Source organism: Microtus oregoni, unplaced genomic scaffold (assembly GCF_018167655.1).
Source record: "Microtus oregoni isolate MIOR12 unplaced genomic scaffold, Mior012 000006F_ref0000085, whole genome shotgun sequence".
Taxonomy (NCBI): Eukaryota; Metazoa; Chordata; class Mammalia; order Rodentia; family Cricetidae; genus Microtus; species Microtus oregoni.
In genome coordinates, this window is record NW_024543065.1 from 2,673,503 (window position 1) to 2,687,895 (window position 14,393).

At 43.7% G+C, this 14,393-nt stretch overlaps 1 protein-coding gene across 5 annotated transcripts in view; it reads left to right on the forward strand.

Moving 5' to 3' along the window:
* Positions 1 to 10,781, forward strand: part of Map7 (microtubule associated protein 7) — a 136,355-nt gene extending 125,574 nt beyond the window's left edge. For all 5 annotated transcript variants that reach the window (XM_041654763.1, XM_041654759.1, XM_041654762.1 and 2 more), the window contains 7 exons: positions 2,335 to 2,509; positions 2,822 to 2,923; positions 3,252 to 3,302; positions 3,579 to 3,648; positions 5,360 to 5,459; positions 7,412 to 7,635; positions 9,350 to 10,781. In XM_041654763.1, the coding sequence (XP_041510697.1) occupies positions 2,335 to 2,509; positions 2,822 to 2,923; positions 3,252 to 3,302; positions 3,579 to 3,648; positions 5,360 to 5,459; positions 7,412 to 7,635; positions 9,350 to 9,360 (733 nt within the window). In that variant the 3' untranslated portion in view covers positions 9,361 to 10,781. The remainder of the gene's footprint in view (positions 1 to 2,334; positions 2,510 to 2,821; positions 2,924 to 3,251; positions 3,303 to 3,578; positions 3,649 to 5,359; positions 5,460 to 7,411; positions 7,636 to 9,349) is intronic.
* The last annotated feature ends 3,612 nt before the right edge of the window (positions 10,782 to 14,393 follow it).

Consider the following 14,393-nt stretch of genomic DNA (forward strand, 5'->3'; position numbering starts at 1 on the left):
CTGTGAAGATTTCCCTTCACCAGTGTCTTTCTGGGTTTTCCCCTGTTATGCTGCAGCTGTCCACTTCTGGGTGGCACCTACATAATGTGCAGAACCATCAGTAAAGCAGGCCTTAGTCTTTTTCCTCAGTCACCCATTCATAGGGCACACACCACGAGGCTACAAGTACCTACTTTGTAGCAAACCAGGAATAGAAACCATAGGTATTTGAGCAACTAATTCATGTAACTTGCTTGTGCCTTCAGGACCTGCTCAATCATGTATAAACCACTTCCATTTGATCACAGATTGCTGCTGTACACACCCTACTTTATAACTTAGTGGGTCTGGTCACACCAGCTCATTGTGGACAGCTCAGGTCGCATGGTAACTTCGTGACCCACTGTCAAATGTTCACTTTCCACTAAGACCAAATAGCCAACAGCTGTCTTTCAAAGACAAAATAGTTGTCTGCAGATGATGGCAGAGCCTTGCTCTAAAGTCCCAAAGGTCTCTTCTGTGATTCACCTATAGGAGTCTGTCAAAGTCGCCAGTCAGCATCCCTGTCTGCCACTGATGCTTCCAGTACCATCAGGTCTGCTGGATCCTATGGTCCAAGTGGACAGCAACCTGGACCTGCTGAAGAGCCTTCTCCTGTTCCAGGCCCACATAAAGCTAGCAGCTTTCCGAGTCACTTGGTACATGGGCTACAGTAACATACCCAAGTGGGGAATATGCTGTCTCCAGAATCCAAATAGGCCCACTAAACTTTATGCTTATTTCTTGGTTGTAGGAGGGGTCAGATGCAAAAACTTCACCTTAGAAAAAGTATCTCTGGATACCCTACTCCTGGTACCAACGTCTGTCTTAGTCAATATTCTACTACTGTGAAGAGATACCATGACCACAGCAAACTCTTATAAAGAAAAGCATTTAATTATGGCTTGCTTACAGTTTCAGAGATTTAATCCATTCTTGTAATGACACACAAGCAGACATGGTGCTAGAAAAGTAGTTGAGACTTCTATAGACATCCTGAGCCACAGGCAGCTGGAAGAGAAAGTGACACTGGGCTTGGCTTAGGCTCTTGAAACCCCAAAGCCCACTCACGCCATGACACACTTCCTCCAACAAGACCACACCTCCTAATCCCTCCCAAATAGTGCCACTCCCTGATGATGAAGCATTCAAACATATGAGCCCATGGGGGCCATTCTTGTTCAAACCTCCACAACCAGGGAAGGTGTTCTAGTTTCATTCTGTTGCTCTGATAAAACGCTCCCATCTGAAGCAACTTAGGGGAGAAAACAGTTCATTCGGGATACTCTTCCAGGTCGTGGTCCATCTTTGAGGAGAGCCAAGGCAGCAACTCAAGCAGGAAGCTGGAGCAGAAGCCACTGCTGCATGCTGCGCTCTGACTTGCTCCCAGGGCTGCGCCTTGCTCCCTTTCATACGCGGCACAGCCTGCAGTGGACAGGGGCTCTGCTACATAACTACCCATCACGACAGTCCCCACATGGCCACCGTCCCGTCTGACCTAGACAATTACTCAAGTGAGGGACTCCTAGCTCAGGTCTTCAGACTCTGTCGGATTGATAGTTAACGCTAACTATGATGCTTTGCTTAACTGGACACCTTCTGGGGCTAGTAAGGCTAATGTCAACAGTTGTCCTAGACAGAGGTGGGGAAGACCTCAGGCCTGGTTAGGGGCACCCTGTTGGCTGTGTTCACCCGTGCTTCATTCCATGGGAAGCTTCCAAGGCCTGTTCTCCTCCTGACCTGCCACAAAACATTATTATCTCATCCTAAAATGTTTCCCTTGGTCTGGAGAGGTGGCTTATCAGTTAAGAGCCCTGGCTGCGCTTCCAGAGACCTGAGTTGGACTCCCAGCAACCACATGGTGGCTCACAACCATCTGTAACTAGTTCCTGGGCATCAGGTGCCCAGAACAGGCACTAGACACACATTTAGTACACAAACACACATACAAACAAAATACCCATACACATGATTTTTTTTAAATTTTGACTTCTTGTTGAGGAGTGGGGACTTAATGGTTATTTTTATTGGTTAATGATCATTGCTAAAACTCCACTATGTTCAAGTATTCAGTCTCCCCCATTTAAAAATGAATTGTAGATCATCTGAAAAGACAAGTAGTCCCCAGAATGCCAGTGGTTGTGTGCCCCTTCTGGCAGAAATGAAGCTGGAGAGGGAGGAGTGTTCTGTAACCAGGTTAGAATGTAACCGAAGTGGGGGTTTCCCTCCAGATCTTTGAACTACTGCCTTTGCCATATCTGCCATTCTCTCTTCAAAGAAGTGTCATCATATGCCTTCATTCTTGTCCTTTCCCAGACAAAAGATAGAGGAATTGTCTCGAAGGGTGGCTGAAGAGCGAAGTCGCCGGGAAGAAGAATCCCGCAGGCTGGAAGCCGAGCAGGCCCGAGAGAAAGAAGAGCTGGCCCTGCGCCTGGCTGAGGAGGAGCGGGAGCGGTGGGAGAGGGAGGAGGCAGAGCGCCTGCAGAAACAGGTATGGGCTCTGCCCCAGACTGGGGCTGTTCGCAAAATGAGCGGGGTGCAAAGCAGGTGTGGGCCCAAGGCATGTACTGACAGCTGCTCCAGAGGGGCCTGCTTCCAGATGATCTGGGCTGCTAAGCAGGTGCCAGGCAGGCAAGGGGGCCTGCTCTAGAAAGGGGGGCGGGACACCTCTACGATGAGGATGGTATTGCACACCGCCACAGCCTAGGCCTGTGGTTGACATGCCTCTCTGTCTGATAGTGGGGGGAGCTGGGTTGCCGACGAGCTAGACTGGGGATAAGCAGCAGAAGCAACTTGTTTTCAGAAAGAAGAAGAAGCCCGAGCCCGGGAGGAGGCAGAGAGGGTCCGGCAGGAACGGGAGAAGCATTTCCAGAGAGAAGAACAGGAGCGTCTGGAGAGGAAGAAGGTAGGTCTGGAGCAGAAACCTGGAGCCAGCAAGGTTCCTCTTCCTTCCTGAATCTCAAACTGCCTAAAGACCAAGAGACTAGAACTTTTGGTCAGGAACAAAATGTTCTCCCCTTGCCTAAGAAACAGCCCTCGGTATTATTAATTCCAAGAAAGCTGCCAGTTTCCACCTTCCCCAAAGTAGTTAGTTCTGCCACAGAAGCTAAAATGGCTCCAGCCTCTATGAATAACTCCGTTTAGGGTGGAGAACCGTGAACTGTGTTATTGCCAGAATGGACCAGGCCGGCGTGCTTTCTGCATCTCACCCACTCTTATGTGTTCTTTTGTAGCGACTTGAAGAGATTATGAAGAGAACTCGGAGGACAGAGCCAGCAGACAAGGTGCTGCTGTGGCCTTTCCTAGCTGCCCTTTTGTTCTGTGAGACAGAGCCTCCTGAACCTGACCTTGAACAACCTACACCCCCTCCCTGCTCTTCCCAAGTGCAGGGACTACAGGCCTGTGCCCTGCTAGCTCTCTCTCTCTCTTTCCTCCCTCTCTCTCCTTCACACCCCCAACCCCTTGGAGGTCAAACCCAGGTCCTTACAGGTGCCCAGGAAGCACTCTACCACTGGGAACTTCATTTAAAATTTTTACGTTGATTTTTCTCCTTTCTCTAGAAAACCGCTGAACAAAGAAACGGTGACATAACCAAGGGCGTTCTCACCGGAGAGACAGGGAGTTCTCTCGGTGAGTTCGAGTCAGTTGAGATGTTACTGTGGAGGTCAGAGTGGGTGAGGGCTGCATTCGGCTCTTCTCTAAGGGCTGCAAAAGAGTGTCTTAAGAGCCATATGTCTGTTTCTGTCTGCTGTGTATGTGTGTGTGTGTGTGTGTGTGTGTGTGTGTATATATATATATATGAATGTCCATGTGTGTGTCTGTGTCTATCTGTATATGTGTGTCTGTTATGTGTGTGTATCTGTATGTCTGTGTCTGTTTGTGTATGTGTATGTATATATGAGTGTCTATCTGTGTATGTCGTCTGGATGTCTGTGTATCTGTATGTCTTGTCTGTCTGTGTCTGTGTGCATAAATATGAGTGTCTCTCTGTGTGTGTCTGTGTATCTGTATGTATGACTGTCTGTGTTCATGTGTGTATGAGCATCTATCTGTGTGTATGTGTGTATCTGTTTGTGTATGTGTATGTATATATGAGTGTCTATCTGTGTGCCTATATGTATGTCTGTGTATCTATGTATGTGTCTGTGTGTGTTTATGAGCATCTATCTTTGTGTGTATGTGTGTCTGTGTAACTGTGTATACTCACAGAGGCCAGAAAAGGGTGTCAGTTCCCCTGAAGCAGAGTTATAACTGGTTGAACTGCCTGACATGGTTGATTTTTAACTGCTGAGTCATCTCTCCCTAAGGGCTTTAAATGTACACATTTGGATAGGGTTTGTCTGTCTGTTTGGGGTTTTGTTAACTAGAGTCTTATTCTGTACCGCAGTCCGGATTTGAATTCACTATACATCTGAGGGTAATCTAGAACTCCTTGCCTCCTTCCTCGGACACCCAAGTGCTAGGATGACAAGCCTACGTTCCAGCTGAAATTTACATGTTCATAACTTGCATTTATGAAGAGTCTCAAAAAAAAAAGATTTAAACATTATTTCTATTAGTCCTGACTTCAAAAGAGAGATAAAATTTAAAGTGTGCTGGTCTCATTGTAACTTGTTCATATACTGTGGTTTTGGGGTAGATTATTGTTTCCTGAGAATTTAAAACAAGCTTAAACAAAAATGAAATTAACCTTAGTTTTCAGTCTTCTGTCTAGTTAAGATGGTTTTATTTCTGTGTGTGATTCTTGGATAGTGGAGTGCGCATGCTTAGCTACTGAGACTCCAGCTGTGTTTCTCTGCATATGAATCCTATCGCAGTTTAGCTTTGCTCAGAATTGAATCTACAGCCTCGTGCCTGCCATTCATGGTTCCACCACACCCAGCCACTTACGTGATGTGGTCTTTCCAAGAATGTTAGTTACCATTGGCATGGGCTATCAAGGTTTATAGAACTTTAATTTAGCCCATCCTAGATGTAAGTAAGATGTCAATAATGTTAAGCTGGACTCCAACATCAGTCGCAAATTAGCTGGCAAAGTTAGGGACAGTACACTGTGGGCTTCCATTTGTGAAATCTGTGTGTGTGTGTCCAGAACTAATAGTAACATTTATTTATGCCCTTCGAGCTGCTGAGCAATAAGAACTTTGCCCGTGTTAATGCATTCAGTGCTCGCAGTAGCTAGCCAGGCGGGTCCCATTATCCAGGAAGGATTAGGGTTTGACCTGCTCAGCATCCCATCAGTAGCACGTTGTCAAGTCAAGTCAGATATCCAAGTTCTGGTTCCTCGGGGTTGGATTTGATTGGAGGAGATTATTAACTTTGCTGTCCTTGGTGTGTCCAGAGGTGTCTGCACTACCACGTGTGACCTCCCCAGGAAATGGAGAGTCTGCAGACAACCCACGCGGAGTCACAGTACAGCAATCAGAGGTGACCACAGAGAGGTGAGTTAAAAACTGAGGCCTTTCTCATCACCACGTACAGTGCCAAGCACTGTGTCCTCGCCCCCAGGGCGAGTGCCAGAGTTTTACTGGAACAATTTTTTGCAGAGATTATAACTCTGAGAAAAAGGAAATCACCTTCTTCCTCACTCTTGATGGTGAGGTTTGAGTGACTATTAAAGAATATTACAGCCAGCCCTATTGGCACCAGCTTCCAATCCCTGCTTCTTGGAAGGCTGAAGCAGCAGGATAAAAACGCAGGGCCAGCTTGGACTACAGGGAGAGCCCAAAGCTCGGGTCAGCTTACTACAAAGAAGGGAGAAAGGGGAAGTGGGGAAGAGTCAATTCATCCTGTACTGAGAGCTTTGAATGCCAATGCTTTTGTTATATTGAAAAGCTGGGTACAGTAACCCCAGCACTTAAGAAAGAAACTGAGGCAGGAGATTGCTACAAATTTGAGGCTGGTCAGGACTACATAGCAAGACTGTGTTAAAAACAAAATCGGTATGATGGTTGGTTCATGCCTGTAATTCCAACATGTAGAGACTCAAGCAATTTCTGCTAATTTGAGGACAGCCTGGACTACAGAGTCAGACCCTATCTCAACGACAAAGAAGAACACACAAAAGAAATAAAAACAAGACAGCAGGGCGCAGTGGCACACACTTGTAATCCCAGCACTCAGAAGATTGAGGCAGAAATACCCAAAACTCGAGATTATCCTTTGCTACATTCCATTGAGTCTAGCCTGGCCTATGGAGTGAACAGGGTGAGACCCTATCTCAGGAAAAAAGAAAAATAAATAAAACAGAGAGAGACATACAGAGACAATGAGAACTAATTACATTCTCATCAGCCACGGCTAAGGATTCTTCCATGCCCTTTGCATCCTTCGCAGGATTCTCGCCAAGTCCTGGAGCCGCTTTTCCTCACCTGTCTTTTTTCCCATAGCAGATTCATCACTGAAAGAGTACAGAATTTTATAGGGATCGGGGACTCACACTGGTTGGCCTAGAACTCACTATGTAGACCAGGCTGGCCTCAAGGTTGCAGAGATCCCGCTGCCTCGCCTCGGTCTCCTGAGTGCTAAGATGATAGTTATCTACCACCTATGCCCAGAAGCACATAGAGCTCGAAAGGGTGGGACCAACAAATGGACCAACAAAGGTAGCGGTGACTGTCGCCGACCCTGATGACCTGAGTCCCACCCTCAGGACGCACATGTTGGAAGGAGAAAACTGTCTCCTGCAAGTTGCCCTCTGACCTCTGCATTAACACAATGGCATGTGTATGTACATGTCCAGACACAAATAAATATATTTAATTTAATTTCTCTTTAATAGTTGAAAGCCAGGCATGGTGGTGAACACCTTTAATCCTGGGCAGAGGCAGAGGATCTCTGTGTGCTCAAGGCCAGCCTGGTCTGCTTAGTGAGTTCAAGGACATCCAGGGCTATATAGAGATACCCTGTCTCAAAACAAAAAGAAAGAAAAAGGAATGAAGAACTTGATAACCTTTGGTAGTGATCTTTTCTAGCAGATTGTCCTATTTGTTAAGTATTATAAGCAAAAAAAAAAAAAAAAGAAAAGTTTTTTTTAAATCTAAGAAGCAAATTTGTTACCACTCCCTAACCCTCCCCCAAATTTGTTAATAGTGATGTGGTCAGTCAGCGGTGTATCCTTATTTGTTAATATTTAGGGGTACACATACACAGGGCTAGGGGTCAACTTTGTAATGTCAGCTCCCTCCTTTCACTTTTTATGGATTCTGGGGAGCAAACTCAGGTCATGAGGCTTGGATCCTGTGTCAGCAAGGGCCTTCACCTGCTGATCCATCCATATGGCCCCGAGTTCCTGTTTCATTTTAAAGCTGTAAACTTATTTTAAAATAATTCTTTGCTCTAAAATTAAGCTTAATTCTACCTCTTTCTATTTTTGATCTCGCACGTTCCCCAGTTCTCCGGTTTTGGAAAAGCAGCCAAATGAAAATGGGATGTCTGTTCAAAATGAAAACTTTGAAGAGATCATAAACTTACCTGCTGGATCCAAGGCGTCCAGATTAGATTTAACCAACAATGAGACCCCAGAAATTCCTTTGAAACCAATTTTGGCCTTTACTGATGAAGGGACACTTGGGCCCCTACCTCAGGTAGATGGTGTACAAACACAACAGACCGCAGGTGAGTTCGTCTTCCACTGCCTCCTATCATCATCAGAACTGATACCTAAAAGAGGGTGAATGCTTGTTTTGTCCCTGGAGGGTATAGGTAGCCACTGTAGAAAAGATTGTGTATGGATCTTTGAACTTGAATTTTGTGTTGCTTCAGGCGACTTCTAGGCCCTTTCTGCCCTCCCAGGGAGCACCTACCACTGGGTGCCAAGCATCAGAGAGACTTCATATTGACATAGACTCTTCTATAACTGATGCCCCACTGGGCCAGTTCCTTCAGTGGAAACAAAACTGGGGCTTTGTCCCTCTTCCTCAGGTCATCAATACTTGAAGACTCCCTGGAGTTCTTTTGCCATTATCTCTCACTTGTGTTTTGCAACCTCAATTCGTATGTTACTGCTGTCTTTATAAAATACAGCACAACCCAGTTAGGATAGCAGTGGTAAGAACAGCACTCTAAACCAGGATCTCAGAGTCTGAGGATCCTCCATTCCTCGTTCTTGACTACTGAGCCTACCTGGGCCTCACTTGTACAGTCTTCAAGACAAGCTGACCTCAGGTCTTCATGCAGAAAGAGCAATAGCTATACCGGTAGCCAAAATAGAAAGCAGTGTCAAATATTACTAATTCAGTGGTCGTTAGCTCCATGACACAACCCCAGTTATGTCAGGGATAAGTGGACTAGGCCCAGTTCTCTATCTCAGCAAGCCCCGGCTTGTCTACCTGCCTTCCCAGCAGATCACAATCACCAGCATTCTTTATACAGTTCTTATGGAGAGAACTGGCCAAATTCCAGATGTTGAGATGGAGTCTGTAGAGAGGGCTCTAGTCAAAGTGTTTTGCCTGGGAACTCTTAACACTTTCACAAGTGAAGAGGCCCCTGGTGAGCCAGTTCCCAAATGAAACTTACCCTCTTCTCCCCTAGGCTAATACCGGCTTTAGTAAACTCCCTCTTCTAGGCTGTGAAAATGAGTGTCTAGCCCCCTATGGTCTGGCCTTGTGATTGTTAAGCCTGTTTAATGTTCTGTTGGTGGAAACAAACATGGTGGGTGCTGTTTCCTGATGTCACATCCCAGATTTGTTGGGAAGGAAAAACTCCCATGTGGTTTTCTGCTTCTCTTCCCATGTTCTAAATCATCCTTTAAGATGTCATGCCCTTCTTAGTGCTCGCCCACCCTTCCACCACCTTTCCCTGGGAAATGGTCTCGTTTCCAATCTTGAGCAGTGTAGTGTTCCCTTGGGTGACCACTTATTAATAAGCATGCCTTCATCCTCCATTGAAGTTTGGAGCCCTAAGCATTGAACTGAGGAGGCAAGACAAATGAATGTAGTTTTCTTAGAGGTTATGGATTTAAATTATCAAAGCATGGAGTTTCTAAGTCAATGATATTCCCTAAGCTGAATTGAAAGGGCATGCATTTTTCCTAGTACTGGCATTAACTTGACTATGCTTGTGAACACCCACACACTCTCCTGTTCTTGTTTATGTTTGGTTGTTTTTGTGGTGCTGGGGATCAAACCCAGAGCCTCATGTGCTAGGCAAGTACTCTACCGCTGAGCTATACGTCCACAATTGCTTATCCTTATGCGTGCATGATACTATATAAAGTCATGGTGATTGTATTTTAGAAATATATAAATGTAAGCTATTGCCATAGTATTCTGTGAATGAGATTTTAGATGCATCTGTATTAATCTGTTCTCTTTTCTGTCTCCTCATGTAGAAGTCATATGAACATTTCCTCCGAAGAACCAAAGCAAACGTTTTCTATAATTAATGGAATTTCAGGCTCCGAAGGAGCACCTCTCTCCAGTTTTCTAAAGAATTCTTGACCATCATTTTGAAAAGACTTATTAAAGCCAGCTAAAGACAACAGACTGGGCAGCTTTTCTAATTGTTTCGCCAATGTTCCTTATCTCGAGACCTTGAGGTGGCTTTTCCAGTGTGTTCCTTCTTAGCAAATCAATATTTTTCTGCATTCTTTAAAAAAAAAAGCATTTGACTATAAAATAGACTGACAAAGCTTGATTTTTCACACAGATCTTTTCATTTTTAAACTTCAGTATATAAAATTGGCAAAAATAAATACGTTTTACAATGTAATACTTGAAAATGGGTACCTCTTTGCTCTCCAAGTAGAGTAAACGGGAGTTGTCTAAGCGAACCTACTTGCGTAAATGTTCCTGCAAATGCTGTTTGTAGAGGCAGAAGATGGCCAGGCCACCAGGCTCTCACAGACACAGCTTGTACATGGGCATCCTGCAGAAGACCCAGCTGCCACAGTTTCTAAGACTATACCAACAAGGTTGAAAATGTGAAAACTTTTTTTTTTCAGAACAAGAAAGTAATCTGCTGTCCTCTTGAGTAATGTATTTATAAAAGCTCCCTTTTCCGACAGATGAATTAGAACAATGGCAGTTCGCGAATATACTCTAGTAGATACACTCCGGGAGACTCTTAGGACGGCGCGGGCTATCCCTCAAGTTTGTATGTTGCTGCTGTCCCCGGTGATGGTGGGACTTATCTCTTTGCCTTACGTGATCACAAATGATGTGGGGGAAATAAATATTTAATATTCTTTAGATCAGAAAAGAGTTTGGTTCTGCTCGTTTCAGAGCAATGAAAACATGATGGGATGTGGACTGTGTGAGGGGACACGGACCTCCTTGGATGTCTTTGGTCTAGGTGGCGTCCATCAACTCTTCGTCTCTTGTCGTCTTTCTTCGCCTTTGCTGCCGAGCCCGGCTGTACAAACTTGCACTTTCATTTGCTAATATAAATTCAATTTTATTTTCCCAATTAAAGACAACTAATGAGGAATGGAGAAGGGATGCTGAAGGAAACAGTTTTATGTGGAGTGTTAATGGGAGATAAATTTCTACCACTATGATGTATTGGTTTTATACAAAGAACGAATGATTAATCTATAAGATTTAATGAGAGACTATTCATCTATTGTATTGTTTCTTTTAAATCCAAGCACATAATCTTTACCAACAATTTGTAATTTGTTAAAGCATTAATTTGTGCGGTTTTCCTATTATTTGGTTGTCCATGTACATCTAGATACTGTATTAAAAGAAAATCTGTTCAACAAAGTTGTTTTATTTATTTAAGTCTACCAAACATGAAACACCAATAAAATCTTTGACATAGTTTTATCTGTAGGGTTTTTATGTTTTAGCATCGTTCAGGTAAATACTCACAGGCACACACACATTCTATCAGCAAAGCAGTCCTTGCTCAGCAATGAGGCCAGGCCATTCCTACCAATGTACACCTCTTCCCCGTGATTAATTCCTGAGTCTTCAAATTACCTTCCATCTGAACTTCATTGGCGTTTTCCCAGCTTCTCCTATATGGGATAAGTTTATTAATATTCAAAGTAACCATTGAGTTTTGACTGAGTTGTCTTTTTTGCTTATATATTCATTAACAAACTACAAGCTTTCTAAGTGATCAAGTTTTAATTAAAGGTCATATGTTTCATTGCATTTTGTTAAAAGCTACAGTGCCAGACAGTGAGTTTGACCTTTATAGTGGCTGGTTGCTTTCCGTCAGCTCTTGAAGACACTCCCTCAACGAAGTCTTCAGTGGGGCACTACATTTAAGTGGACTGCTTGGGGCTCAAATGTAACCCTCACATTGGGATAGGTTTGAGTGGCTTTTAGTTCCTTTCAACAGCACTGAACACTGTGTAGGTCAGTTTGGTCATTCTCCGGTCAGGGGTCATTTAAAAGACGCTTCTGACTACTACAGAAAGGTAAACCTGTATGTTTCTCCTGCATTTCCTCCCTACCTGATACAAACTGACTTTCTCACAGGGATACATAATAGCAAGCTGAGCCACTGGAAGCTGGGGCAAGTTCCTTCCATGTACTTAATTGTTCCTGCCAGCCTCTTCCCTGATAGACTATCCGTGAATCAGGCACCCTGGTTGAATCAGGCATCTTAAACCTGAGTGAAGGTTGGAGAAAGGTTGTGGGAGTCTAACTGAAAGTCATTAGCTTACAAGATTGCTAGATTGTTAAACTTCATTAACATTTTGACTCCATACATTTTTCTTGGCAACGCTTCCCTTTCAAGCTGCATTCACCAAGGAAAACCCCATACTATTCCTTATGCTAACAAACACGGCTGTTGATAAATTTGGTATTTCATATGCTGTCTAAGGGACTTTCAAGGCAAGATAAACATATTTATTGCATTGCATAAATATGATTATGAGATTTTTAATGATTTTATTGGAGGTGTTATTTGAAATGGGGCACCATTTTGTCATGCAGTCATCTCAGATTCACCATCCTTCTGCCTCAGCCTCCTGATCCTGAAATTACAGTGGGTTACCACACCAGCTCACATTCAAGGTTTATAATTGCAACTTTTGAAAACATATCTTTACAATGGTCTTATTGTTTAGCTCAGGCTGGCCTCGACCTCATGGCAATTCTGCCTCAAATTCTGAGGCTATTACAGATTGCCACCACAACCCAAATCAAATATTAAATTTATGTAATTAATATATATTAAAACATTATACATAATATATTAAAATAAATATTAAATTTAGTAGTCACCAATAAGTTCACATATCTTAATGCAATTTTTAAAAAGATAGTCTCACTATATCAGTTTGGTGCTTAGTTCATATTTTCTAGCTTGCTTGCTCTTGTGATTGCTCTCTATGAGACAGTTTTGCTAGTCTCAAATTTGCCATCCTCCAGTCTCTGCCTCCCGCCCCTTTAACCAATGGAAATCAATTACTCTAGTCTTTTCTGTGCTAGACATTAAAATACATAATTAAATACAGTCACTGGTTGTTAGCAAAAGCATAGTTTTGAAGATTAACTTTCAAAAAGCATGCTCCCTTCTGTCTTCATATGAGAACTAAAGCACACTTAGAAATACTCTAGGCTGGACTGGCAAGATGGCTTAGCCACCAAAGGCTAGGTTCCCAACCAAAGCATCAAGAGACAGTATAGGTCGTCATTTCCTTACACCTGGTTGGCCCCTCACTGTTTGGAGGAGACACTCTGAAGGCTTTGGGGAAAGGGGGAGAGGAGGATATCATATAACCAGAAGGGATGTTTTATGTTGTTTGCAATTATCTTGTTTCCTTGATGACTGGTTTTTCTGTCTGACAGATTTGACTTTGAGTCTTAGCAGTGGAAAGTCACTTTAGCAATCAGTGCCATGATTAAGAAAATTAAGAAATGTTAAATGTTTTAAAAGAAGTACTGCAGGCTGGAGAGATGGCTCAGCAGTTAAGAGCACTGGCTGCTCTTCCAGAGTCCTGAGTTCAATTCCCTGCATACACATGGTGGCTAACAACCATCTGTAATGGGATCTGGCGCCCTCTTCTGGCCTGCAGACATACATGCAGACAGCACTCATTAACCACCCCACCCCCCAGCAAAAAAAAAAAAAAGTAGCAAGAAAATCCTGTTTGAATGAATGATCAGTTCTCTGATATTTCACAGGACAGTAGAGGGAAAGGGTCAGAAGAAAGGAGAAGAAAAATGACAAAGCCTTACTTGGATCAGGTACCAGGTCTGCAGCTAGTTCACCTCAGACAGCCTGCTGAGTTGCTTGTTTGATTTTAGCTTTTATTACTCTTTACTCTTTGGGGGGCCCACCCACCACCCAGCTCCCAAATAAATCACACATGGAAGTTTATCCTTATCATACCTGACCTTGACTTGGCTTATTTCTAGACACTTTTCCTTAATTTAAATTATCTACCTTTTGCCTCTGGGCTTTTTCCTTTTCTTAAGTCTGTACATCTTTCACTCCTACTCCATGGGTGGCTGGGTGGCTGGGTGGCTGGGTGGCTGGGTGGCTGGCCCCTAGCATCCTCCTCTCCTTGTTCTCTTGTTCCTTGATCTTCTTCCTCCCAGATTTCTCCTATTTATTCTCTCTGCCTGCTAGCCCACCCTCTCCTTTCTTCTGCCCAGCTACGGGCTGTTCCGCTCTTTATTAGACCAATCGGGTGTTTGGGACAGGCAAAGTAACACAGCTTCACAGAGTTAAACAAATGCAACACATCTTTGCATCATTAAATGTTCCACAACATAAACAAATGTGACACATCTGAAAATAATATTCCACAACACTTGTGTTTCTCTTGTTTTTTCCCTCTAAGTGGGAAATGAATGCCCATCTCAGTAACTAGAGTCGAATGATAAAGTCTTATGCACATTAGTCATTGTTCAATTAATGATACAAATACAACCAGTTTTGAGATGACTGTGGAAGACGGCCTTGGAGAAGGCAGATTAGTGGGAGTGTCGCTGTTTTCGGTGTTTCTAATGGTATCCTTATGCCATAAGCACTGTAAGGAGATGTTCATTGTGGGCATTATACCAGGGGAGCTAAGCAGGAAGGAACCATTGTCCTGAGAGCAGAATAACAAGCTTGGGGTTTCTAATCCTTTCCAGGTGTTACTGTATGTTACTGTTGTAATTTATCAACACACTTCCATCAGCCTCTACCAAGAATTATAGTTACTTGTTATTTCTGTATATTTGAAGCATTTCCTGACATCCTTCGACACACCTGTCCTGTTGACACCAGGACATGCTAACTGCTTTTCCAGAGTTCACCATCGTCGGTCTTGGGCACGGGAGGCTGCTGGAGGAAGCTAGAGAAGCAAGGGAACTCTAGCGCAGTCACTAGGAAAGATGGAACCCTTCACATTCTGGCTTTATTTAGCTATGAATTTTCCTCCCTATGTGGAGTTGCTCCTCCCAGATGCCAGAAGAGAGGGT